Source organism: Macaca thibetana, chromosome 6, assembly GCF_024542745.1.
Source record: "Macaca thibetana thibetana isolate TM-01 chromosome 6, ASM2454274v1, whole genome shotgun sequence".
Taxonomy (NCBI): domain Eukaryota; kingdom Metazoa; phylum Chordata; class Mammalia; order Primates; family Cercopithecidae; genus Macaca; species Macaca thibetana.
The window spans coordinates 43,670,183-43,696,544 of record NC_065583.1 but is presented as its reverse complement, the minus strand read 5'-3'; the positions used below and the strand labels follow the sequence as shown (position 1 = coordinate 43,696,544).

The following is a 26,362-nucleotide window of genomic DNA, read 5'->3' as shown; positions in this document are numbered from 1 at the left end:
CTTTATTAGGCCAGGCACGGTGGCTCACGCCTGTAATCCCAGCACTTCGGGAGGCTGAGGCGGGCAGATCACGAGGTCAGGAGATTGAGACCATCCTGGCTAACACGGTGAAACCCGTCTCTACTAAAAATACAAAAAATTAGCCAGGCGTGGTGGTGGCGGGCACCTGTAGTCCCAGCTACTGGGGAGGCTGAGGCAGGAGAATGGCGTGAACCCAGGAGGCGGAGCTTGCAGTGAGCTGAGATCGCACCACTGCACTCCAGCCTGGGCAACAGAGCAAGACTCCGTCCCACAAAATAAAGAAAACAAGCAAACAGACAAACAAAAAAAAAAAAAACAGCCTTTATTACATTACATTCCAAATACCCTTTATTATTTCCATTTTGAATCAAAGTTGGCTACTCACATATTAACCTACTGCCTCTCTTATAGAAACCCCTAACCTTTCTACGGCTTGGCGAACACCGACTGTGGTCAGGTTCATATACACATACCATACTTCCCTTTTCTTAATCAAGTAACCCCCTCCTCCACTCCTAGCCATGTTACAAAACACTTTATAAACAAAGGAAAGTTCTTTCATAAGAATATATTCATTAGCCTGCTATGGTGGCTCTTGTCTGTAATCCCAACACCTTGAGAGGCTCAAGTAGGAGGATCATTTGAGCCCAGGAGACTCCATCTCTATTTAAAAACAAACAAACAAACAAAAAAACCAGGTACAGTGGGCTCATGCCTGTAATCCCAGCATTCTGAGAAGCTGAGGTGGGCGAATCATCTGAGGTCAGGGGTTCAAAACCAACCTGGCCAACATGGCGAAACCCTGTCTCTACTAAAAATACAAAAATCAGCTGGGCGTGATGATGGGTGCCGGTAATCCCAGCTACTTGGGAGGCTGAGGCAGGAGAATCACTTGAATTCGGGAGGCGGAGGTTGCAGTGAGCCAAGATCACATGCCATTGCATTCCAGCTTGAGCGACAGAGCAAGACTCTGTCTCAAAAAAAAAAAAAAAAAAAAAAAAGGAATGACTTCATTGATGAAAATATAGTCTTCACTTAATGTATGCACCTTCGTAACACTGATGTGATGGAAATAAGTTCTTGGTACAATATATTTCTAGTCAAGACCTAAATATAGATCTATTAACACTAAGTAACTGAAAACGATTTTCAGATATAAAAGCAGCCTCTTCACTGTGTCAAATTTAGTTTAGCCTAAAGCTGCTTCCGTATTTTAAATTCGGCCCAAAAGTTTCTCATACCTAGTAAACTGTAACCTAACTGGATGTGTAAAGAGACTGTAACCTACTCTTACACCAATCACAGAGTTTTAGTCAAAGGTGGGCAACTGTCAAATCATGTTCAGATAAGGCAAATACTGAGCTGTAACCAATCCAGTTTGTTTCTGTACCTCACTTCTATTTTCTATATGTCACTTTCCTTTTTCTGTTCATAATTATTATCCAACCACATGGCAAACCCAAGTCCCTCTGAACATATTCTAGGTTGGGAAGGGTGCCCAATTTGTGTATCATTCTTTGCTCAATTAAACTCTGTTAAATTTAAGAAGGCTTTTTAAAATTTTTTTCTTTCTTTTAGAGACGTCTTACTATATTGCCCAGGCTAGCCTCAAACTCCTGGGTTCATCCTCTCACCTCGGCCTCTCAAGTACAAGGGTCTACAGGTGTGCACCACCACACCTGGTCAGGTAAATTTTTCTTTTAACAACTGGATGGATAACCTGTAAAACAGAAATGTTCTACTTCTAATACTCTGAAAATCGAGTATTCATTTTCAGAAATGCTAGGTCTTTTAACTCATTTAGAAAATAAATTCAAAAACAATAGCTACACCTACAACTCAACAACAAAAAAAAAACCCAATTCAAAAATGGGCAATGGGTCTGAATAGACATTTCTCTAAAGAAGACAAACAAAAGGTCAATAAGCAGAAGTCTGTCACTAGCCTTCAGAAAAATGCAAATCAAAACCACAATAAAATCCAAAAAGGTTATTGTCAAACAAACCAACCAGCAAACAATAACAACTGTTGGCAAGGATGTGGAGAAAATGGAACCCTTGTGCACTGCTAGTGGTAACATAAAATGGTACAGGTGCTGTGGAGTAAGGCAGTTCCTCAAAAAATTGAATGTACCCGGCGCAGTGGCTCACGCCTGTAATCCCAGCACTTTGGGAGGCTGAGGTGGACGGATCACCTGAGTTCGAGATCAGCCTGACCAATATGGAGAAACCCCGTATCTACTAAAAATACAAAATTAGCCGGGCGTGGTGATACATGCCTGTAATCCTAGCTACTCAGGAGGCTGAGGCAGCAGAATCGCTTGAACCGGGGAGGCGAAGGTTGCGGTGAGCTGAGATAGTGCCATTGCACTCCAGCCTGGGCAAAAGGAACGAAACTCCATCCCCCCCCCAAAAAAAAAAAAATTGAACGTAAGGCTGGGCAAGGTGGCTCACGCCTGTAATCCCAACACTTTGGGAGGCAGAAGCAGGGAGATTATCTGAGGTCAGGAGTTTGAGACCAGCCTGGGCAACACGGCAAAACTCCGTCTCTACAAAAAATACAAAAATCAGTCGGGCGCAGTGGCAAGCACCTGTAGTCCCAGCTACTTGGGAGGCTAAGTCAGAAGAATCGTTTGAACCTGGAGGGCAGAGGTTGCAGTGAGCTGGGATTGCACCACTGCACTCCAGCCTGGGCGACAGTGATACTCTGTCTCAAAAAAAACAAACAAACAAAAAAACAGTAATTTATACTATTATAGTCCCCAAGTTTAAAATTTGTATACGATGATGGAGGAGCTATGCAGCGATGGATTGAGGTTATTAATAAATGATTATAAAAGCAGTTATTTTATTGGTGGGGAAACATTGACAAGTCAACAGATTCATTTCAGCCATTTTCCGTCCTAAAACAATGACATTCTAATAAAAAACACTAACATTTACACCACCCAATGAATTATGCCACTGCAATACGCCCTTCTACATTTTCCAAGAACGTAAGCTGTGTCACACAGGTGTCTAAATTAGTAATAATATTAAATTGGAGAAACTATTACTCCAACTTTAAAAGCAGCACGGATTAAAAAAAGTAAGAAGGGGGCAAGGCACGTTGACTCGCCTGTAATCCCAGAACTCTGGGAGGCTGAGGCAGGCAGATCACTTGAGGTCAGAAGTTCGAGACCAGCCTGGCCAACATAGTGAAACCTCGTCTCTACCAAAAACACAAAAATTAGCCGGGCGTGGTAGCGGGCGCCTGTAGTCCCAGCTACTCAGGAGGCTGAGGCAGGAGAATCGCTTGAACCCGGGAGGAGGAGGTTGCAGTGAACCGAGATCGCTCCACTGCACTTCAGCCTGTGCGACAGAGCGAAACTCTGTCTCAAGGAGAAAAAAAAAAAGAAGGGGCTCCCAGTGGATATACAAATTATTATCAGTTCATTCAATTCCATCAACAAGCACTTAGTAAATGCACAGTACCTGTGAGAAAACCAGGCCAACAAGCATTTCAAGGTTACCAAAAAAGGAGAGTTGAAAATAGCCTCACACTAATCCAGCTCTAAAAAGACAAATAATTCAAAACCACCCTTTAATGTCTGTCTCTCTAAACAGGTGCACCCCAGTTAATATTAATAGTCTGCATTACTATTGGTAATGATTCTGGCTACCATTTTAGATCATAAGATCCTTCAAAGTAAATGCCCAACTTTTTTCATTGATTAGAAGGCGAAACGGGGAACCAAATGAAATAATCCACCATCTTTCTAAAAGTCAGTTTGATTTCAACTGATTACAAACAAAAAGGGCTTAACAGTTTCCCACTGCGCACATGTGCCAACCGATTCCATTTCCTACAACCTCATCTAGGAAACCAGGCGTGCCACGTGAACCCTAATGTTATACAAAGTGTCCCCCTCCAGCCTGGCCTATGCAGAGCGCATTCTAGACAAGGCCCCTAGTGCACCAACAGCCCAATTTTGGCTATATTCTCTGAGCGATTTAAGGAAGTCTGCAACCACTCATCTCACGTGACCTTAAAAAGGGGCGCAGTTGAGCCCAGAATAAACCACACTCCTTTTTCTTCTATATCAACTTCACTGCCCAGTATGAAGGAAGTGGGCGGGGAAGAGGCGCAGCGCCAGCGGGCAGGATAGGTCAGCAAAGAAACGTGGGGTGTCGCGCCATCTACTCTGGAGGGGCTGGAGGTGAGGGGCACGCCCGCTCACGGCACTGCAGCCGCTGCAAATCCAAGGCTGCCACACCCCCCGGCACGGCTTCATCTTCCTCTTTCTCCAGCGGAAAGGGGGCCCTCTCCACGGAACGCCCCACCTGCTGTAGTCCTCCACACCCCGAAACGCAACGCCCGGGAGCAGGCGCGGGTGGGAGGCGGTGCTGGGGGGCAACTGGCGGCGAAGGGCCGCGGCGACCTGCAACCCGCGCATGCGCAGATCCGGGTACCCGCCCGTTTACCTACCGTTGGAACCGCGATGCCCCGTTCCCTGGCCGCGGCCGCTTCTCCAGGACCCGCGGGGACCGCAAGAGGGCGAGAACTGAGGCCCCAAGTGGCTCCGCGGCCGGGAAGCCTCTTCCTGGGGCGGCCGCTGACGGGAGGTTAAAGCTACGGCTGTGGCGCGGGGCCAGCCCGGTAAGCGACCCCCGGATATCCCCGGCGGTGGTGGCGGCGGAGACGCGGAAGAGGGGGCCGGAGTGGCGACAGAGGCGACGGCTGAGGTGCAGAGCCTCCCTAACGGCGAGCGGGAGGAGAGCGGCTGGCGGGCGGAGGCCGGGCCGGACGTGACGTGCGTGGGAGGGGGCGGGGCGGGCCGCTGGCGGGGGCGGGGCGGCGAGGGTCCCCACCCCCACAGCATCCCGGGCCGCGGCCCTGGGTCCTGCAGGCTTGAGGACCGCGGTTCCTCTCCCACCATTTGGGCTCCTGAGTTAGGATGCGAGCAGCCAGGCGCGGGCCCAGGGCGGGTTGTGGGATCCTCGATTTGGGAGATTGGGAAGCAGAGAGGACACTGGGGAGAGGAAGTAGGAAAGATAAAGGGAAAATCCGGAACACAGAGATCGCTTCTGGTCTCTGCAGAGGAAGCCATGCCCCTCCCTGCAGGCGGCCAGAAAAACCCGGGGCCCCCATATCCAGGTGAGGAGCACAGAGACCTGAACCGAAAACCGCAGGGAGAGGCCTAAGCGGTGACTCCCGTTCCCATTCCCAGAGATGTGAGTTAGGTCCGGTACCACGGGGCTGCACCTGCGTCCTGCCCGCCCCCACCCTACCCCTTCACCTAAGGACCTGACCTAGACTCCAGAAAGAACTGTAAGGCTTCGGTACCTTGACAGTCTGGGACTGTGGAAGTCGACAGGCTGCGGGCTCACTGGGAGCTTCGTATACTAAAATCAGCCAGCTCCGGAGGCAGAGCTGAAAGGAGGCAGAAAGAATGAGCTCTCTGAACTTGAGAGTTGGTACTTACTTGTATAGCTACCCAGACCAACCCTACAACTCCCTTGAGCTCACAAAGGTATGAATATTCAGCCAATCTCTTCTTTGCTATAGTCTGTTAAGGGCTTTGAGATCTTCCATTTGGCCTCCTTGACGGCGGGTAGATCAACACCTGCACAAAAAATAGCAGCCACCACAATTCAGTTGTCCCTTACCTGCCTGAGCTGGAAGTCGGTAACCTGAAAAATGTAAAACAAGAACCCTCATAGAACTTGGGACAAGATTTGAAAAAAATAAAGTCATCCTATGAAATGATATGTAAATGGGCTACAGAGGCCAGAGTGTCTCCCACATTTCATCAGAGAGACTAACCCACCTGTAACCTAAGTGTCACATACCCAGTTGATGCCGTCATAACCGAAGGGTGGGGTCCATAAAGAGTCTAAAACCAGAAGAATCTGAATAAGAATGTTCTATGAGGTTCCCAGGAACTCTGTCCAGGAATGAGTCAACTGATTCTAATGACCAGAACCAACACTTACTCTCAGGGCAGTTAAATCTGAATTCAGATTCACTCACTCATTCAACAGATACTTAGTGAATGCTTACTATGTTCTAGTCTCTTAAGACACATCAGTAAATCCCTGCCTTCGTGGAGTTTATATCCTAGTAAACCTACATTCTGGATCTCCTTTAAGAGCATACAAAGGCCCATACTCTGATTCCAAACTCAGCCAGTAGCCTTTCCATCATTCTGGGAGTCTCTCGAATAAATCTGCATACCCAATAAGAAGCGATTGTCCAAGGCATATGACTAGGACTAGTTATACTAGCTGTACAGTTTTTGTCAATAAATTCATATCATGGTTTACAAATCGGACACTGTTCACTGGGTTGAATTGTTTTATCCAAATTAATTTATCGGAGCCTGATTAAACTTGAGTGAAGTGAAATAAAAGTTTCCAAATCTGCCAAACAGGATCAACAGAGCCTGATTTCAGAGCAGCCCAGTGAAGGTGCAGCCTGTGCATTTAGCCTTGTATCTCTCTTTAAATATCTTAAATGAAAGCTTTACCTGTGATTCCATGCTTGGAGAAGAGAAGCAATATGATTGCTTCAAAAGCTTTATCGTAAGTGAGTAAAAGTCTTGAGAGTAAATCCAAAGAGAGTTAAAAATTTCCTCAGCCTGCCCTACATATGCAACACAGGCTCTTGTTGACATAACTGACTGTAATAAATACTTTGCTCTGAGTATGAAACCTAAGATGTAAGCTCCCAGAGGGAAGGATTCCCTTGCCTTTTTGTGTGTATGTGTGTGTGAGACAAGGTCTTGCTCTGTCACTCAGGCTAGGGTGCAGTGTCTGGATTATGGCTCAATGCAGCCTCAACTTCCTGACCTCCAGCAGCATTCCTACCCTAGTCTCCTGAGTAGCTGGGACTACAGGGACATGCCACCATGCCCAGCTAATTTATTATTTTTTTAGAGATGGGTTTCCCTATGTTGCCCAGGACTGTCTTGAACTCCTGGCCTCAAGTGGTCCTCCCACCTCAGCCTCCCAAAGTGCTGTGATTACAGGCATGAGCCACCGTCCCTGGCATCCCTTGCATTTTTATACCCTACCCACAAAGTATGGGATCTTAAAAAACAAATGAATTGATCAGTGACCATTTTCCCCCTCAAGAACTCCAGAACATATCTTGGAAGATATATTCTTTAGATCCCACTTGATAATATAAAAACAGTATGTTCAACATAGGGAGCACATGGGCTATAATTCAAAACAAACTTTTATTTTGTGTCTTTTGCCATGCCTTTCAATTTGTGCAGTGGGAGTAGATCTGTCATGTACCTAATTGAAAACTCAGGCAGGTTCCATGAGTTTTTAGGGGTTCTGTGGTCTCCTTAGGAATAGAGTCCTATTGTCATTGAGTCACGAAGAGTGAAATGTTTTCCTCTTTTTCAGCTGGGAACAGTTGTCTCATTGCTTGCCCCAAAGAGGGGACCATAGTCATCTTTAACCTGCCTAGTCTTTCTCCTCCCAGCTTAACTAACCATAACCAAATCTGGGGAACACAGGGAGAAAAAGGAGCAGGAAAGTTGTTAACTTTGTATGATGGTTTGACATTCCCTGGGCAAGGTAGATGCTTAAAGCTGACCTTTTTTTCATGGATACCTCAGAGGCCACCACCATCCCCCTTCTCTGATGGTTTCTCCCCCATAATTCTATTGGTCTAAGTGTAAAGCTATTTTGGTAGTTCTTTACTTCTTTCCACACACCTCCAACTCCTTGTCTGTTGAAACCTGGGCATCTCTGTAAAGGCCCTGTCAGATAGGACCTGAGATGACTCTCACACTCCTCCATTTGCAAGCGACCCTTTATTGTGGGACAAGGTTGTGCCCTCCGTACCCTAGGGGGTGCCATTCACATCATCCTCACTGTGGTTTTCTATGTTATTTATTTTGATGTTTTTCCAGCAGGTGGCAGTAAAGTATTTTGTCCAAACTAAATTACAACGACTACTTCCCAATAGATGGAAGCAAAGAATCTGGACGAAGGAGAGCTTTTTTCTCAAGGTGCTGCTGCGTTAGCCTAGTGGCAGCTCTGTATGGTTCACACCTGGTCCACAGGAAGCTCTCATGCACCTCTTGCCCGAACAAACTTGAGAGTACAGGCTAATTCCAGTGCATATTCAACATTCCTCCACTCTGCTGCCAAAACAGCCACCAGCCTATGGGAGTCAGACACAGGCCCACAGTGCCCCTCGGACTGCAAGAGGCACAGGTCAAGTGCTCTGAGCAGTTCAATTGAAGGCCCACTGCCTCAACTTGAGGTAAAAGGTAGGCAGGCACCTGTGGTAAGAATCACAGCTCACCAGCAACAGTCTCCAAAGACATTGTCCTCAATAATTCTGATTTGGCCATTTATAACTAAATAACTGTGAGTATTTAATCTACCTGCTTTGTCTAAATCCTCTGAAATTTCTAGAGGGGGTCTATCTCAGAACACTTTAGTTTTTTGGTGGATGGGGGGAAGAAGATGATTTCTTTTGTAATATCTTGTTGCTTCAGTTAAAACAGTGGTTCTCAACTGTGACAATTTTGGGGGACCATGTGTGCAGACATTTTTAGGTTTTTTTAAACATTTTTTTTCCTTCTGAATTCAGGATCTGTTGAATGCAGACATTTTTGATTGTCACCACTGGAGACAATCAGCTATTGGCTGGTGGGTGAAGGTCATGGATGCTGGTAAACATGCTTTATGGCACAGGACAGCCCCTACAGCAAAGAACAGCAATTCTGTTTGTTAAAGAGACGAGAAAATACCTCACTAAAAGAATACTTCAAAATTACATCACTTTGTCTTTTTTCCTACAAATTCTTCACCTGTAGATGGAAACGTCACATTTCAATATATCAATAGAGTCAAAAATAGCGTTTGTGATAGCTATTTGGCCAGGATGAGAAGTGACTGGTATAGACTAAGCTTTTGTGTTTCTAAGACTCCCTCTGGAGATGAGGCCATGCCAGGAAAATTGCTGCTTAAGATAAGATTGTTATTTATTTGCAAGATGACTTTTAAGCCTAGAAAACAAGCATTCTATCCAGCTCATCTGAACAGGGACATTATGCCTCTCAGAAGTAAGGTCGTGAGTCACATCACCGTAGAAGGAATGTATCTTTGCTACAACCTGGACTGCATTCTAGATGCCAGAGAGGACCTCAGCATATCTGCCTCCCCAAGGTCACCAGTGTCACTGGAATGAGACTTGAAGTCGGGAAGTAGCTCTCTGTCTCTGCGGTTACTTTACAGATGGCTAATAATGCCCTCATTATTCACAGAGAATGTAAATGGCTTCTTCCCTCCTTTACATGAGTTTGACTGAATTCAGCTCTTCCAGATGTAGCAGGATGTTGAGCCCATCCCTTGCACCATCAGTAAGGAAACTTTTAATCAGGTGTCCTCCTTACCCTTACTGATCTCCCTGAGCAAGGCTGTTTGAGTACTAGGATAAGGATTAACTTGTGTTCAGTCAAGACTGCCTTGTCTTTCTTAATACAATGTTAATAAGAAACTGGAGCCACCCTAGCCAGAAAAGCCAAAAAGATATATTCTGTCCCCACCAATTATATCATTTAAAAGTAAAATAGATACAACAAACATTCCAAGCTCTGTTACTAGCCTTGTGACTCTAGTCAAGTTACTTAACTTAGTTGTACCTTAGAGTCCCCATCAGTCAAATAGGGAAACTAAGACTTAAATAAATTGGTATGCATAAAAGTGCTTTATTAGCCATATACTATAATTTTTTCGGTTCCCTCTCCTATACTGCATTCAGAGGCCTCAAGAACAATCTGAAAATGTCTTGCGTTCATATCTGGATTTTTATTGCTAGGAATGAGGCCCGGTGTGAAAACCTTTCTTGACAGAAGTTGCCAAATCTTTGTCTATCTATTTGTAAATGAAAACCAAGAACCACTAAGAATTCCCCCAAACTCTCGGTGCTGGTTTTAAGATCTTCTGAGCCTTGTAAGTTACAATAAATACAAGCACACCTCTTCCCCAATTAGAAGCATATTTATACTGCCCATTTGTAGAACAAGACATGACTATAAATACAGATAGGAAGCCATCATTACATGCAATCTTGTGTACAGGGAAAAACAAGTGCAAATGGAGATGAGATTGTGACTACTCTTGATCCTCACAGAGCAGTAAAATGCTATCAAATTCAGTCAAACTCAGCTAATTAATTTCCTCCTTGAGGTAGTCTCCTCTACTGGGAATTAAGGAAGGACTAAAAACACATCAAATTTAAATCCTCTGATAAAAGAGAAGCAACTCACCATTAGAGAGATGTATTGCTGGCTCTGGCTCTTCCAAGAAATGGAGTGGAAATCTTTCTGTGCCACTTTGCCCAGGACCATTGTGCCAGTGTGCAAGAATGTGTGTTTTTCATAAACAGAAAAATATCACTAGCTGCAAAGAGAAGAAACTGTTCCAGGGTGTACAAATCCCACGCCAACCTCCAAAATAATGGCAAATACTGTTCTGATCTTAGTAACCCAGAATAACCTTTGTGCCACTTACTTATTCAACACATACTTCTTGGGCAGCTATTATGGGTCAGGCACTGTGCTAGGGTACATGATCACGATCTCTGCCCTGGAAAAGCTTCATCTCATGTATCTCTGGAATAAAATCTTTTGGTGGAATAGAACCAAAGTTAACATAATGTGGATTTCAGCTTCTATATTCACTCATATGGCCACTGGTGCCAGTCACATCCAGTTTGGAGAGCTGGAACAATTGACAGTAAGTCTCATCTTTGCCAAGTCCACATATTTGGCCTGATAACTTAGAATTCAGTGTATGACAATAATGTAAGCCAATACTATCATCAGCTATAAGACTAATTTGTTTTGGCTTCTTTATTAAATTCCTATAATCAGCTAAATATTTTTTCCACAGTCAGAACTTTTATTGTTAAAAATAAATGCATAACAAAGAATAAATATCCCTTTCTCTTCTTCCCTCTGCCTGTGTCCATATAGGGGAAAGAAAAAAGTGCTCAGAGATTCAGTGAGATTATGACCTTCACAAAATTATGAACTTTCTGCTGCCTTTTTAACCAGAAATCTAGGCAGGAGGGTCTCACCATTTTTTATACCCTCCCTGTTCCTTAGAGGCTCTAGGCTTTTGAGCCTTCCTATCATTTGACCAGCTAGGTTGCTTCTCAACACCTTTTTTCCCCCTTTGAGTCAGGGTCTTGCTTTGTCTTCCAGGTTGGGGTCCAGTGGCCCAATTATAGGTCACTGCAGCCTCAATATCCCAGGTTCAAGCAATCCTCCCACCTCAGCCTCCCAAGTAGCTGGGACTACAAGCATGCACCATCATGCCCAGCTATATATATATATATTTTGTAGAGACGTATTATCACTACGTTGCCCAGGCTGGTCTCTTAACTCCTGGGCTCAAGCGATCCTCCCACCTTGGCCTCCCAAAGTGCTGGGATTACAGGCGTGAGCCACCATGCCCAGCCTTCAGGCACCTTTCATTCAGACCACATTTTCTGTGGCAATGTTTACAGATTGTGGTCTAACTACAGCTGTATGTTTTGCCAAACATTTACACCTAACTGCTCTTTTCCACTAAAGTAGATAACAATTTACAGAAGCATTTAATGTTTTCTGAATCCCCAAGTTCATCAGCAGAGAAGCTCCAAAACATGAAGGTGTACATCCCTATTTTAGGCCTTCATAGAAAGAAACCAACCTGGCTGGGTGCGGTGGTTCAAGCCTGTAATCCCAGCACTTTGGGAGGCCAAGGCAGGTGGATCACGAGGTCCGGAATTCAAGACCAGCCTGACCAACATGGTGAAACCCCATCTCTACTAAAAATACAAAGTTAGCCAGGCATGGTGGCACATGACTGTAATCCCAGCTACTGGGGAGGCTGAGGCAGGAGAATCGTTTGAACCCAGGAGACAGAGGTTGCAGTGAGCTGAGATTGCGCCACTGCACTCCAGCCTAGTGACAGAGCGAGACTTCGTCTAAAAAAAAAAAAAAAAGGCCGCACGCAGTGGCTCACACCTGTAATCCCAGCACTTTCGGAACTTTGGGAAGCTGAGGCAGGAGGATCACAAGGTCTGGAGTTCCAGACCAGCCTGGCCAATATGGTGAAACCCTGTCTCTACTAAAAATACAAATAAAAAATCAGCTGGGCATGGTGGTGCATGCCTGTAATCCCAGCTACTCAGGAGGCTGAGGCAGGAGAATTGCTTGAATCTGGGAGGCAGAGGTTGCGGTGAGCCAAGATCGCACCACAGCACTCCAGCCTGGGCGACAGAGGGAGACTCCATCTCAAAAAAAAAAAAAAGAGATAATAGAATGGAGGGAAGACAATATTCAAAGAATAGTGGCTGAACATTTTCCAGAATTGAAGGTAAATATCCTAAATTCTGGAAGACTAAAACTTGCCATGCTGGAAAGTATAAAATGCACACATAGTTAAAGTTTAGTACCCAGAGAGAAAGGGGATCTTAAAATTAGGCAGCAAGAAAAGACATTAGGCCAGGTACAGTGGCTCACGCCTGTAATCCCAGCACTCTGGGAGGCCAAGGTGAGCGGATTGCCTGAGGTCAAGAGTTTGACACCAGCCTGGCCAACATGACAAAACCCTGCCTCTACTAACAATACAAAAATTAGCCAGGTGTGGTGGCACACGCCTGTAATCCCAGCTACTCAAGAGGCTAAGGCAGGAGAATCGCTTGAACGTGGGAGGAAGAAGTTGCATTGAGCTGAGATTGCGCCATTGCACTCCAGCCTGGGTGACAGAGCAAGACTCCATCTCAAAAAAAAAAAAAAGAAAAGAAAAGACACTAATCTTCAAAGAAAAGATAATTTGGCTGACAACAGACCTTTCAATAGTAACAACAGAAGCCAAATGATACTGCAGTATATCTTCAAAATGTTAAGAGAAAATTACCATCTTCCAGAAGGAAGATTCAAAATGCGAGAAGTAATGGTGAACAAAGAAAATCGTTTGCATGTTTGCTGTAAATCTAAACACTATCCAAAATAATGGCAACAATGTCTAAATTCTACTATTGTTCAATAATTTTACATGTGCTATTGTGAGAGGGTAAATGAAAGTATTAGAAGGCTTTGTATTGTTTAAGAGTAGGCTAAATAAGTTTATAATTTGTTGAGTTAAATATATATGTTAAAATTTCTACATAATCACTACAAGAAATTAAACAGTATATATAACTTCCAGTTTATTAGGGGGATAAAATAAAATGGGAAGATCTTAATTTTAAAAATGGATAAAAAATTTTAAAGGAGGACAAATAGTAAAACATTAGATAGCAGAAATAAATTCAAATATGAGTAATTACAATCAGTGTAAATATATTAATTCCTAATTAAAAGTAAAAGAGCTGGGCAATGTGGTTCACACCCATAATCCCAGCACTTTGGGAGGCCAAGGCAGGAGAATTGCTTAAGCCCAAGAGTTTGAAACCAGCCTGGGCAACATAGCAAGACCCCATCTCTTAAAAAAAAAAATTTTGGTCGGGGATGGCACTGAGACGGGAGAATCACTTGAGCCTGGGAATTCAAGCCTGCAGTAAGCACCACTGCACTCCAGCCTGGGCAGCAGAGCAAGACCCTGTCTCAAAAAAAAAAAATTAATAGCCAGGGATAGTGCTTTGCACCTGTAATCCCAGCTAGTCAGGAGGCTGAGGCAGAAGGATCATTTGAGCCCGGAAGTTTCAAGGTTACAGTGAGCTATGCTCGCACCACTGCACTCCAGCCTGCACAACAGGGGAAGACCCTGAAGTTCATAGCTGCATTTTTTATGTTGGCGAAAAAAAATGGAAACTCAAGCTCAGGTAGTTATCAATGATAGAATGATGAATGATTAATACAGTATCTTCATACCATGTAAACAATGAAAATGAACAAACTACAGCTGCAAACAATATGATGAATCACAAAAATAAATGAAAGAAGCCAGACACAAACACATATTGTATGAATCCATTAAAAACAGTTCAAAAGCAGAGAAAACTAAACTATCATTTTAGAAGTCAGAATTGTGTTTAAGGAGGGAAGTCTTTTTGAGGAAGGAAGAAATCAATAATAAGGAAGGGTCATGAGAAGATATTCCATTTCTTAACCTAGGAGGAAGTTGCATGGATATGTTCACCCAGGGACAATTCAGTGAGCTATACTCATGATCTGTATACTTCTCCATATATATTTTGTATTTCAAAAAGTTTAAAAATAAAAACTAGCTCCTTAAGTTTTTAAGTTTTTTCTTTAATTGAAATTAAATATAACAGTGTTTCCCCAAAAAAGCAAAACTAAATCATCGTGTTTAGGGATACAAATTAGGGGAAAAACTTAAAAAAAAAAAAAAAAAAACAGGAAGTGACTAACATAGACATCATGATGCTGGTTCTGGTTCTTTTGGGAATGAGGGGCAAGAGTGCCTGGAGACACAAAAATAAGAATGCTCTTATTCTTGATATGAGCAGTGGTGGTTACATGGGTGTTTGCTTTGTATTAAATTGACCAGGGGCCAAGCGCAGTGGCTCACACCTGTAATTCCAGCACTTTGGGAGGCTGAGGAGGGTGGACCACCTGAAGCCAAGAGTTGGAGACCAGCCTGGCTAACATGGTGAAAGCCTGTCTCTACTAAAAATACAAAAAGTAGCCAGGCGTGATGGCGCAGGCTTGTAGTCCCAGCTACTTGAGAGGCTGAGGCAGGAGAATCACTCGAACCCGGGGAGTGGAGGTTACAGTGAGCTGAGATTGTGCCACTTCATCCCAGCCTGAGCAACAGAGCCAGACTCTGTCTCAAAAAAAAAAAAAAGAACAAAAACAATAAAAGAAATTGACCAGGCCAGCAAGAATCACTTGAGGCCAGGAATTGGAGACCAGCCTGGGCACCATAGTGAGACCCCATCTCTATAAAAATTAAAATTAAAAATTAGCCAGGCATGGTAACACACCTGTAGTCCCAGCTACTCAGGAGGCCGAGGTGGGAGGATTGCTTGAGACCAGGAGGTCAAAGCTGCAGTGATCCATGATTGTGCCACTGCACTCCACCCTGGGTGACACAGAGAGACCCTGTCTCAAAAAATAATAATAAATAAGAATAAATTATTGACCTGTGTTTACCTTGTTTGGGCATTATTCTTTTTTCTTTGAGACTGAGTCTTGCTCTGTCACTAGGCTGAAGTGCAGTGGCACAATCTTGGCTCACTGCAACCTCCACCTCCCGGGTTCAAGCGATTCCCCTGCCTCAGCCTCCCAAGTAGCTGGGATTACAGGCATGCGCCACCACATCTGGCTAATTTTTTATATTTTAGTAGAGACAGGGTTTTACCATGTTGGTCAGGCTGGTCTCGAACTCCTGACTTCATGATCTGCCCGCCTTGGCCTCCCAAAGTGCTGGAATTACAGGCGTCAGCCACCGCACCCAGCCTCTTTTCTTCTTTTTCTTTTCTTTTTTTTTTTTTTAACAGAAATGGGATCTCTCTCCGTTGCCCAGGCTGGTCTCAAACTCCTGGGCTCAAGCAATCTTTTTGCCTCACCTTCCCAAAGTGCTGGGATTACAGGTGTGAGCCACCATACCCAGCCAGGGCATTTTGTATATGAATATTGCACTTTTATAAAAAGGGGGTATTTTGGTATTTTTATTAGAGAAATTATCTCACTCCATCTCCCAGGCTGGAGTACAGTGGCTCCATTATAGCTCATTGTAGCCCAGAACTCCTGGGCTCAAGTGATCCTCCCACCTCAACCTCCTGTGTAGCTGGAACTATAGGCACACGCTGTCATGCCCAGGTGGTTTTTTTTTTGGTTTTTTTTTTTTCGTTTGTTTGTTTTGGTAGAGACAAAGTCTTGCTGTGTTGCCCAGGCTGGTCTTGAACTCCTGGCCTCAACAGATCCTCCAACCTCAGCCTCCCAAAGTGCTAGGATTACAAGCATGAGCCACTGCACCAGCCTAAAAAAGATACTTTAAAGCAAGCTTTTAGAAAAAGATAATAGGCTGGGCGCTGTGGCTCACACCTGTATTCCCAGCACTTTGGGAGGCCAAGGTGGGCAGATCATCTGAGGTCAAGGGTTCGAGACCAGGCTGACCAATATGGTGAAACCCTGCCTCTACTAAAAATACAAAAATTAGCCAGGCATGGTGGCACACGCCTATAATCCCAGCTATTCAGGAGGCTGAGGCAGGAGAATCGCTTGAACCCAGGGGGTGGAGGTTGCAGTGACCTGAGATCGCACCATTGCACTCCAGCCTGGGCGACAAAGCAAGACTCTGTCTCAAAAAAAAAAAAAAAAAACATAATAAAAGACAATGTCTTCATGATTCTTAAATAAAACACAACCTTTTCATGGTAAAGTAAGGATTGATAAATTCAGCTATTTTACATTTGACACTATTAAAAAAGTGAAAATTCAAGCCAAAAGACTGGAAAAGTTAGCTATAAAACATTCAACCCCAAAAAGGACTACTATCCGCATGATATAAAGAACTTCTGGAAATAAATTTTAAATTTTTTAAAAAGACAATCTAATATGAAATTACAAAAATATACTTTTTTATAGGGGTTGCACATAAAAGGAAATCCAAATGGCCAACACATGTATGAAAAATACTCAACCACATTACTAATCAGGGAAACGCATACTAAAAGATACAACTTTACATCCACCATAATAAACTCACCAGCATGGCCAAAATTAGTAAGTCTGATAGCATCAAGTGATGCAGAACAACAGAATCTTTTTCACTGCTAGTAGCGTGTAAATTCTAAAATTGAAAACATAACTCTAGAACTAAACAATTCCACTCCTGAGTATATACCCTGGAGATCTGTGTGCACAAAGGTAGCAGAATATAGGTACAAAAATGTTCACATCTGCATTAATTCTAATAGTCCAAAAATGGAAACAAAACACTCCAGCCACAGAAGGATAGACCATACAAGGAAATATATATAACAATAAAAAAAGAATGAGACCAGGCATGGTGGCTCATGCCTGTAATCATAGCCCTGTGGGAGGCTGAGGCGGGCAGATCACTTGAGCTCAGGAGTTTGAGATGAGCCTGGGTAACGTGGCAAAACCCTGTCTCTACAAAAAATACAAACATTAGCCAAGTGCAGTGGCACACACCTGTAATCACAGCTCCTCAGGAGGCTGAGGTGGGAGGATGGTTTGAGCCTAGGAGGCGGAGGCTGCAGTAAGCCAAGACCCTATCATTGCACTTCAGCCTGGGCAACAGAGCCAGACCCCATCTCAAAAAGAAAAAAAGAAAAAAAAAAAAGAATGAATAAACTTAGACCTACAGGTAACTGCATGGTTGAATCATAGCAATAAAGAAAGTAAATAAAATACAAAAGAAACCTACAGAATGGCTCTTTTAATAAAGTTCAAAATCAGACAAAACTAGTCAGAGGTACATACACAGGTGGTAAAATTACAAAGAGTGGCCAGGTATGGTGGCTCACACCTGTAATCCCAACAATTTGGGAGGCTGAGGAGGGTGGATCACCTGAGGTCAGGAGTTTGAGACCAGCCTGACTAACATGGTGAAACCCCATTTCTACTAAAAATACAAAAAATTAGCTGGGCATAGTGGCAGGTGCTTGTAATCTCAGCTACTCAGGAGGCTGAGGCAGGAGAACAGCTTGAACCCAGGGGGCAGAGGTTGCAGTGAGCCAAGATCACACCACTGCACTCCAGCTTGAGCAACAAGAGTGAAACTCCATCTCAAAAAAAAAATTACAAAGACTATGATATGGTTTGGCTGTGTCCCCACCCAAATCTCATCTTGAATTCTCACATATTGTGGGAGGGATGCAGTGGGAAGTAATTGAATCATGGGGGCAGGTCTTTCCCATGCTGTTCTCATGATAGTGAATAAGTCTCACAAGATCTAGAGGCTTTCTAAGGCGGAGTTTCCCTGCACAAGCTCCCTCTTTGCCTGCTGCCATCCATGTAAGATGTGACTTGCTCCTCCTTCCTTCAGCCATGATTGTGATGCCTCCCCAGCCATGTGGAACTGTAAGTCAAATAAACCCATTTCTTTTGTAAATTTTCCAGTCTCAGGTATGTCTTTATCAGCAGCATGAAAATATACTAACACAGACTAGTAACTGCCAAGCAACTGATTACTGTAAAAGTCAGGATGGTGGTTTATCTCTAAGAAGAGACAGGCGGTATGTGACAGACAAGAGCCACAAGGCGAGCTTTGAGGAAGGGACATGGTCTATTTTCTCTTTCCCTAATTGTGTGGTGGCTACACAGGTGTTTCCTTTAGAATTTTTCTTTTTATGCATTTCTGTTTTCTGCCTTTCTTGTATGTGTTTTCATTTTGGAATTGTGAAAGTTGGAAACAATAGGGAATGTAAGTGGTAGTCTCTGAATGGCCTTAGTTTGCTCCTGAAACTCAATTTGGAGCTATTGATAAATGCTGAGTTAATGTCCAGAAAATACATTTAATTCAGTAGTTTAATACTATTATGAGACATTATTACTACATCAGAATAAGGGTATTTCTTCTTTTCTTTCTTTTTTTGAAATGGAGTCTCACTCTGTCACCTAGGCTGGAGTGCAGTGGCACAATCTCAGCTCACTGCAACCTCTGCCTCCCGGGTTCAAGGAATTCTCTGCCTCAGCCTCCCAAGTAGCTGGGATTACAGGCACCCACCACCACACCCGGCTAATTTTTGTATTTTTAGTAGAGACGGGGTTTCACCATCTTGGCCAGCTGGTCTTGAACTCCTGACCTCATGATCCACCTGCCTTGGCCTCCCAAAGTGCTGGGATTACAGGTGTGAGCCACCATGCCTGACCACTTCTTTTCACTTGCTCAGAAAGCAACTCAAAGTTGACAGATATGGAGTGAGCTATCTGTAGAAAAGAAACAAAAGAACAATAATTTTTAGTTGGGGGCAGAACAAGCATGTGGAAAAGTACTACGTAAAGATGGCTAGTGCAGGCAGAATAATGATGTCCTAAAGATGTCCACATTCAGGCTGGGCGCGGTGGCTCATACCTGTAATCCCAGCACTTTGGGAGGCCGAGGCGGGCAGATCATGAGGTCAGGAGATCAAGACCATCCTGGCTAACAGGGTGAAACCCCGTCTCTACTAAAATATATATATATATATTAGTAGGGCGTGGTGGCACACACCTGTAGTCCCAGCTACTTGGGAGGCTGAGGCAGGAGAATTGCTTGAGCCCAGGAGGCAGAGGTTGCAGTGAGCCAAGATCGTGCCACTGCACTCCAGCCTGGTGACAGAGCAAGACTCCGTCTCAAAAACAAACAAACAAAAAATGTCCATATTTTATTCCCTAGAACCTGTGAATATGTTAGGGCACATAACAAATGGGAATAAAGGTTATAGGCAAGAATTAAAGTTGCTCAACTGACCCAGGGATGGGGAAATTATCCCAGATTTTCTGGGTAGGCCCAATGTAATCACACGGGCCTTTATAAATGGAAGAGGAAGGCAGAAGACACTGGAGTGATGGATATGAGAATAACTCAATTTGCCATTGCTGGCTTTGAAAATGAATGGAGGCCATGAACCAGGGAATGTGGACTACCTCTAGAAGCTAGGAAAGGCAAGCAAGCAGACTCTTTGCTATAGACCCCTAGATATTCCTCTAAGGGCCTGATTTTAGCCCAGTGAGACCCATGTCAGACTTCTGACCTACAGAACTATAATACATTTGTATTGTATTTTTTAAATTTTTAAATAACCTTTTTATTTTAGAGTAACTTTAGGTTTACAGAAAAGTTGCAAAATTTAGTACAGAGAGTTCCAAGCTTCCCCTAATGCTGGTACCTAATGCCTTTAAAAAAAAAAAAAAAAAAAAAGAAAGAAAGAAAAAGAAAAAGAAAGGAAGAAATCCAAAAAAACAAAAAACAGAACTCTAGAGCAGCTTTAGGTTTACAGCAAAATGAAGCAGAAAGTACGATTTCCCATATACCCACTGCCCCCCACATACAAATCTGTGTGTTTGAGCCACTAAGTTTGTGGTAATTTGTTATAGCAATTAAAAAAAAAAAAAAAAAAAAGCTAATACAATGCCAAATGGCACTTTGGAGTAGAGGGAAAGAGAGGTAGATAATTTCCACATGCATATGGACATGGTAAAACACTAAAGAAAAATAATAATCCAAAATTCAATATAATTGTTACTTACAGTGGAAGGTACAGAACTTGTAGGTGTGACCCTGTACCCCTAGAACACAGTACACTTGCCAAAAGAGGCCTCTATGTGAACTAGAAAAAACAATCGTTTTCTGAGCAGAGAATTAGAAAAACGACATATCCACTGGGTAGGAACCAGCCCATGGACCCTCAGCCTAGCAGCAGATGGTTTCTTTGTACCCAAGGAAGAAGCTCCATTCTTTTTTTTTTTTTTTTTTTTTTTTTTTTTTTTTTTTTTTGAGACGGAGTCTCGCTCTGCCGCCCAGGCTGGAGTGCAGTGGCCGGATCTCAGCTCACTGCAAGCTCCGCCTCCCGGGTTCACGCCATTCTCCTGCCTCAGCCTCGCGAGTAGTTGGGACTACAGGCGCCTGCCACCGCGCCCGGCTAGTTTTTTGTATTTTTTAGTAGAGACGGGGTTTCACCGTGTTAGCCAGGATGGTCTCGATCTCCTGGCCTCGTGATCCGCCCGTCTCGGCCTCCCAAAGTGCTGGGATTACAGGCTTGAGCCACCGCGCCCGGCCAGAAGCTCCATTCTTTAGGGGGCAAATCCCTCTCCCCTTGGCACGTCGTCTTTGTGCAGTGGCCAAATTGTACCAGCATGTTGGCTGACCCCCTAGGACCTTCAGAGCTTTTGTAATATTCTAGTTCTCAAGCCAAGTAGAAGGTATATGGGGTTTGTTTTTCATAATTATTTTTCAAATTGTATGTATGCATTACATGCTCTCTCTCATATATTCACAATATTTTAAAAAGTATTTAGCAATGTGATGAAATATAGTATCATTGTACCCCATGCAGACCTTTGCCACTACCTCAATGCCCGTCTCCTTCTGACTACAACATAAAAATCAGAGAATTCTGAAGGATATTAGAGTGATACATTTCTTTTTTTTTTTTTTGGCAGAGTCACTCCTTCACTCAGGCTGGACTGCAGTGGTGAGATCTTGGCTCACTGCAATCTCTGCCTCCCAGGTTCAAGTGATTCTCATGCCTCAGCCACCCGACTAGCTGGAATTATAGGCATGCGCCACCATGTCCGACTAATTTTTGTATTTTTAATAGAAACGGTATTTCACCATGTTGGCCAGGCTGGTCTCGAATTCCTGGCCTTAAGTGATCTGCCCACCTCGGCGTCCCAAAGTGCTGGGATTACAGGTACGAGCCACTGTGTCCGGCTTCAGAGTGATACATTTCTTGTTTTTTGTTTTTGTTTTTGTTTTTTCCTTGAGACAGAGTTTTGTGCTCTTGTTGCCTAGGCTGGAGTGCAATGGTGCGATCTCAGCTCACTACAATCTCCGCCTCCTGGGTTCAAGCGATTCTCCTGCCTCAGCCTCCCGAGTAGCTGGGATTACAGGCATGGGCCACTATGCCCAGCTAATTTTGTATTTTTAGTAGAGACAGGGTTTCACCATGTTGGTCAGGCTGGTCTTGAACTCCTGACCTCAGATGATCCACCCACCTCTGCCTCCCAAAGTGCTGGGATGACGGGCGTGAGCCACCACGCCCAGCCTAGAGTGATACATTTCTTAACTCCATGAAACCTCTTTTCATTTGGAGTAAGTTACCCAGGAAAACAGGACTTTCCATCTGTCAGCCTCCATTCCTATCTTCAATAAGAAGTTTTGTCTGTTTTCTCACTCAGATATTGTCCACAGTGCTGGGAGCTAAATGTGCAAACTACAAAAAGTTTGTGGGCACTTATAACCCGAGAAAGCTTCGTAAAACCTAAAGAAAAATTTCATTATTAGGGATCCAGAATATCTAATAAAATCTGACATGCTGGGCCAGGCACAGTGGCTCATGTCTATAATCTCAGCACTTTAAGAGGCTGAGGTGGAAGGATTGCCTGAGGCTAGGAGTTCAAGACCAACCTGGGCAACAAAGTGAGCCCTTTTCTCTACAAAAATAAAATAAAATAAATTTAAACATTGGCCTGGTGTGGTGGTATGTGCCCATAGTCCCAGCTTCTGGGAGGCTTAGGTGAGGGGATCGCTTGAGTCCATGAGTTCAAGGCCACAGTAAGCTCTGATCACTCAACTATACTCCAGCCTGGGTGACAGAGTGGAGACCCTGCCTCAAAACAAATAAAAACAGGGCCGGGCACATGGCTCATGCCTGTAATCCCAGCACTTTGAGAGGTCGAGGTGGACAGATCATCTGAGGTTGGGAGTTCAAGATCAGCCTGACCAACATGGAGAAACCCTGTCTCTACAAAAAATATAAAATTAGCTGGCCGTGGTGGCACATCCCTATAATCCCAGCTACTCGGGAGGCTGAGGCAAGAGAATCACTTGAACCCGGGAGGCGGAGGTTGTAGCGAGCTGAGATTGGGCCACTGCACTCCAGCTTAGGCAACAAGAGCGAAACTCCGTGTCAAAAAAACAAACAAATAAACAAAAAATCTGACATGTCAACTGAAAGGAAGCAAAGAGGCAGAAAGAACTTGGAAGGTTCTATGCCAGCCCCACCATCTTGGACTTGGACATACTGCAACTCAGAGACTGCCTTGCCTCTTCCAAAGAAGCCCAAGACCTTTCTTTTTTAAAAATAGAGGACCTTGGATAGGACAACACTACAGAAACACCTGTTAACCTCTCCCATACTGTCTACTGTCTTCAGAAGGGGTCACTTGGGTTTATTGGTCCAAAAATCCAAGCCCCAAACCATGAAGTGGAAGTTTTGCTTCTTAAATGTAGGCTCTTCCCACCCTTCCAGATCCAAGAACTGTCTCTACCCAACCATGATGTTGAGTCTAGCAAGTACTTACAGAGGACCTTACAGATAGTCTAAATTCACATCTTCACCCTTTTGTTAAATTGTTTTTACAAATACAAAAATAATACATATTTGTTCCTGATTTTTGGCACCAAAAATTATAATACATAGTCATTAGGAAAATTCAAAGATTTAGAAGAATAAAGAAAAGCATATGTAGCATATTAATGGGGGGATAAAAGAATGAAAAGCAAAACTCTCACTTCACCCTAATCTTACTCTACTTCCCCCAAAAGTAAACCTTGTGAAATATATCCTCTCAGACCTCTTTTCATACATTTATAAAATGTACACCCACAATTATCTTTTCCTTAACATAAATAGGATCATAGTATAATACTCTAATATGCTTTTTACACATATTATTCTTTAAAAATATATCCATATTAGTAAATTTGTTCATAGTTTTCACTATGAAAAACAGTACTACAATATGTTTGTATACTCATGTATATTTGTGTAGAACAGATTCCTGGAAACAAAATTGTTGAATTAAAGAATAACACAGTTAAAATTTAATATATTTTACCAAACCTACCTCCAAAGAGGCTTCATAAAAATATATGAGAATGACTATTTGCTTAAACTTTCACCAAAAATGGACTTTATGTATATTTTTAGCCAATCTAATGAGCAAAAACAATGGCACACATTATTGAACTTGCATTTCTCTAATTACAAGTACAGTTGAGTGTTACGCTTCCTGGCCAGTTGTATTAGTCAGTGAATTCTCTGTCCATTTCCATTGCCTATTTTTCTGATTGCAACATCTTCATTTTCATCAAAAAGTAGCAACTGTGTATTGAGCACCTGACTGTGCTGGTCCCTACACTATGTATTTTTAAATAAAGTATTTCTTAAACCATTTTGCAAATGAGAAATGTGAGAACCATATAGAGAGGAAATTCAAACCCTGGTCTATTTTACTCTAAAACCTGCACATTCCCCACTATATCACTATACCAAAAAGCTTCATTTTACCTAAATGTGATAGGACCAAAGGAAAGTGACTCACCCAAACACTCAGCCCTGTAGATGCCCCTTTCAGTCGGCAAGAGTGGTAGGCTTTTCACCACCCTCTTCTTCCCCTCCAGAAAACAAGGTTGGAAACTGCCAAAAAGTCTGTTCAGGCAAACTTGGCTGCCTATTATCTGTGTCCTTAGAGATAACAGCCTTCAGTACAAGGGTCGAAGATAAAGAAAGTAGAAACACCAAGAAACATGGAGACCTTGGCCCCATTCCATCCATATCACAGTCAAGGCAGCAGGCTGATGGCCTGACCAGTCACAGCCAGGGTTTCCAGGCACCTCCCAACACTCTCCTGCTGTGCTATAATTAAAACAAAAAAAACCCTTAGGCATGGCGAACTTTTAATCACAGGCATGAGTAACAAAGTTTAAGGTCTGGGTTTTTATCACATCAAAATGATGGCTGGACACGGTGGCTCACACCTGTAATTCCAGCACTTTGGGAGGCTGAGGTGGACGGATCACGAGGTCAGGAGATGGAGACCATCCTGGCTAACACGGTGAAACCCCGTCTCTACTGAAAATACAAGAACAAAATTAGCCGGGCGAGGTGGCAGGCACCTGTAGTCCCAGCTACTCGGGAGGCTGAGGCAGGAGAATGGCATGAACCCAGGAGGCGGAGATTGCAGTGAGCCAAGATCACGCCACTGCACTCCAGCCTGGGTGACAGAGCAAGACTCCAAAAAAAAAAAAAAAAAAAAAAAAAAAAACCAAAATGATTATTTTATAATCCTTTTACTATGTAGTTCAGATTGAAAGGTGTTCCTAAGAATATCACTTTTGGCCAGGCGTGGTGACTCAAGCCTGTAATTCCAGCACTTTGGGAGGCTGAGGTGGGTGGATCGCTTGAGCCCAGAAGTTCAAGACCAGCCTGGGCAATATAGTGAAACCCTCATCTCTACCCAAAAAAATACAAAAATTAGTCGGGCATGGTGACACACACCTGTAGTCCCAGCTACGCAGGAGGCTGAGTTGAGAGGATCATTTGAGTGTGGGGAGTCAAGGCTTCAGTGAGCCATGACTATGGCACTGCACTCCAGCCTCAGCAACAGAGTGAGACCCTATCTCAAAAAAAAGAATTTCTGTTCAGGCACAGTGGCTCATGCCTGTAATCCCAGCACCTTTGGGAGGTCAAAGCGGGTGGATCACCTGAGGTCAGGAGTTCAAGGCCAGCCTGACCAACATGGTGAAACTCTGTCTCTACTAGAAATGCAAAATTAGCTGGGCATAGTAGCACATGCCTGTAATCCCAGCTACTCAGGAGGCTGAGGCAGGAGAATCGCTTGAACCCAGGAGGCAGAGGTTGCAGTGAGCCGGGGTCGTGCCATTGCACCCCAGCCTGGGTGACAAGAGCAAAACTCCATCTCAAAAAAAAAAAGATTTTCACTTTTGTTTTTCTCAAATGTGATTAACCTAATGTAAAGTACAGGAAATGTGATTTTTCTGATTTATTGTTCATGTTGATCATAATCTTCCCAAGAAAGAAAGATGGGGTAAATTACGTCTAAGAAACTGCCAAACTCCCTTCTTTTCTTCCCAAAACATTAAGCACCTATGTGATGGGTTGATAATAGTCTGAAGCTGGGAGATGGATATATGGAGTCACATTAAACTATTCTTTCTACCTTCATATAATTAAAATTTCCCACCAGCTGGGTACAGTGGCTCAAGCCTGGCCTGTAATCCCAACACTTTGGCCAGGAGAATCACTTGAGTCCAGCAATTGAAGACCAGCCTGGGCAACACAGTGAGACCCTATCTCTAAAAAAAAAAAAAAAAAAAAAAAAAAAAATCCAATAAAAAATCACCCCCAAAAAAGTGCCAGGCACTGGGGTAGAACACAATGAGTAAAACAGTTTATATTCTTTTGAGGAGCATAATCCATTTTGTTTTCATGGTAACAGCTTACAAAGCACTTTCTCAAATGTATTAACTGATCATCCTGTAAGTACATATTATGATTCCACGTTGATGTGGAAGCCTCCTACTTTTTACTATGCCCTTTCTTCCTGGTCTTTCTTGTTTTCTGTGATAAATATAATCTAGGGAGGGTCAGATCCCTGTCATTTGGGGGTGGGAGGGGTAGAGCGAGACCAGGATAGAAAGAAGACCTTTATCCTGTGGGTGGAGGCCTGAATGGGGTTAGTTTCAGGAAATTTCAGACAATGTCATCAGAATCTTAAATGCCGTCGCCAACCTTTTAAACACGTAAAGTGAGCCTTTCACTTACAATTCTTCCTTTGAATTCAGGGTGTTTTTTTTTATTTTTAGAAAGTTAAACTGGGTCACAGAAAAAGAGCTCCTTTCCCAGAATTACACAGTAAAATAGCATAAAATGTTATTCCCTTTGACTCCCAGAA

The 26,362-nt window shown here is 43.5% G+C and overlaps 2 protein-coding genes across 18 annotated transcripts in view; one reads left to right on the top strand and one right to left on the bottom strand.

Annotated features, from left to right (window-relative positions):
• The window catches only part of FAM13B (family with sequence similarity 13 member B), a 111,354-nt gene extending 87,247 nt beyond the window's left edge, over nucleotides 1-24,107 (bottom strand). For 12 of the 17 annotated variants that reach the window (XM_050795592.1, XM_050795599.1, XM_050795605.1 and 9 more), the window contains exon 1: nucleotides 4,489-4,584. The gene's annotated coding sequence lies outside the window, so the exon portion shown is untranslated. Of the gene's footprint in view, nucleotides 1-4,047; nucleotides 4,258-4,488; nucleotides 4,585-5,346; nucleotides 5,372-5,669; nucleotides 5,911-10,300; nucleotides 10,750-23,989 lie in introns of those variants that run through there. The other 5 variants (XM_050795590.1, XM_050795591.1, XM_050795594.1 and 2 more) reach the window with 5 other exon arrangements.
• LOC126956109 (uncharacterized) lies at nucleotides 2,972-4,630 on the top strand. Its single transcript, XM_050792976.1, has 2 exons — nucleotides 2,972-3,016; nucleotides 4,211-4,630. Exons 1-2 carry the CDS (start codon nucleotides 2,972-2,974, stop codon nucleotides 4,628-4,630), a joined length of 465 nt encoding a protein of 154 aa, XP_050648933.1.
• Nucleotides 24,108-26,362: the final 2,255 nt, after the last annotated feature.

Coding starts and splice junctions, on each gene's coding strand:
- LOC126956109 (XM_050792976.1), top strand. CDS start 2,972: ATGAATTATGCCACTGCAATACGCCCTTCTACATTTTCCAAGAAC. Junction 3,017..4,210: donor CTTCTACATTTTCCAAGAAC/GTAAGCTGTGTC, acceptor TCTACTCTGGAG/GGGCTGGAGGTGAGGGGCAC.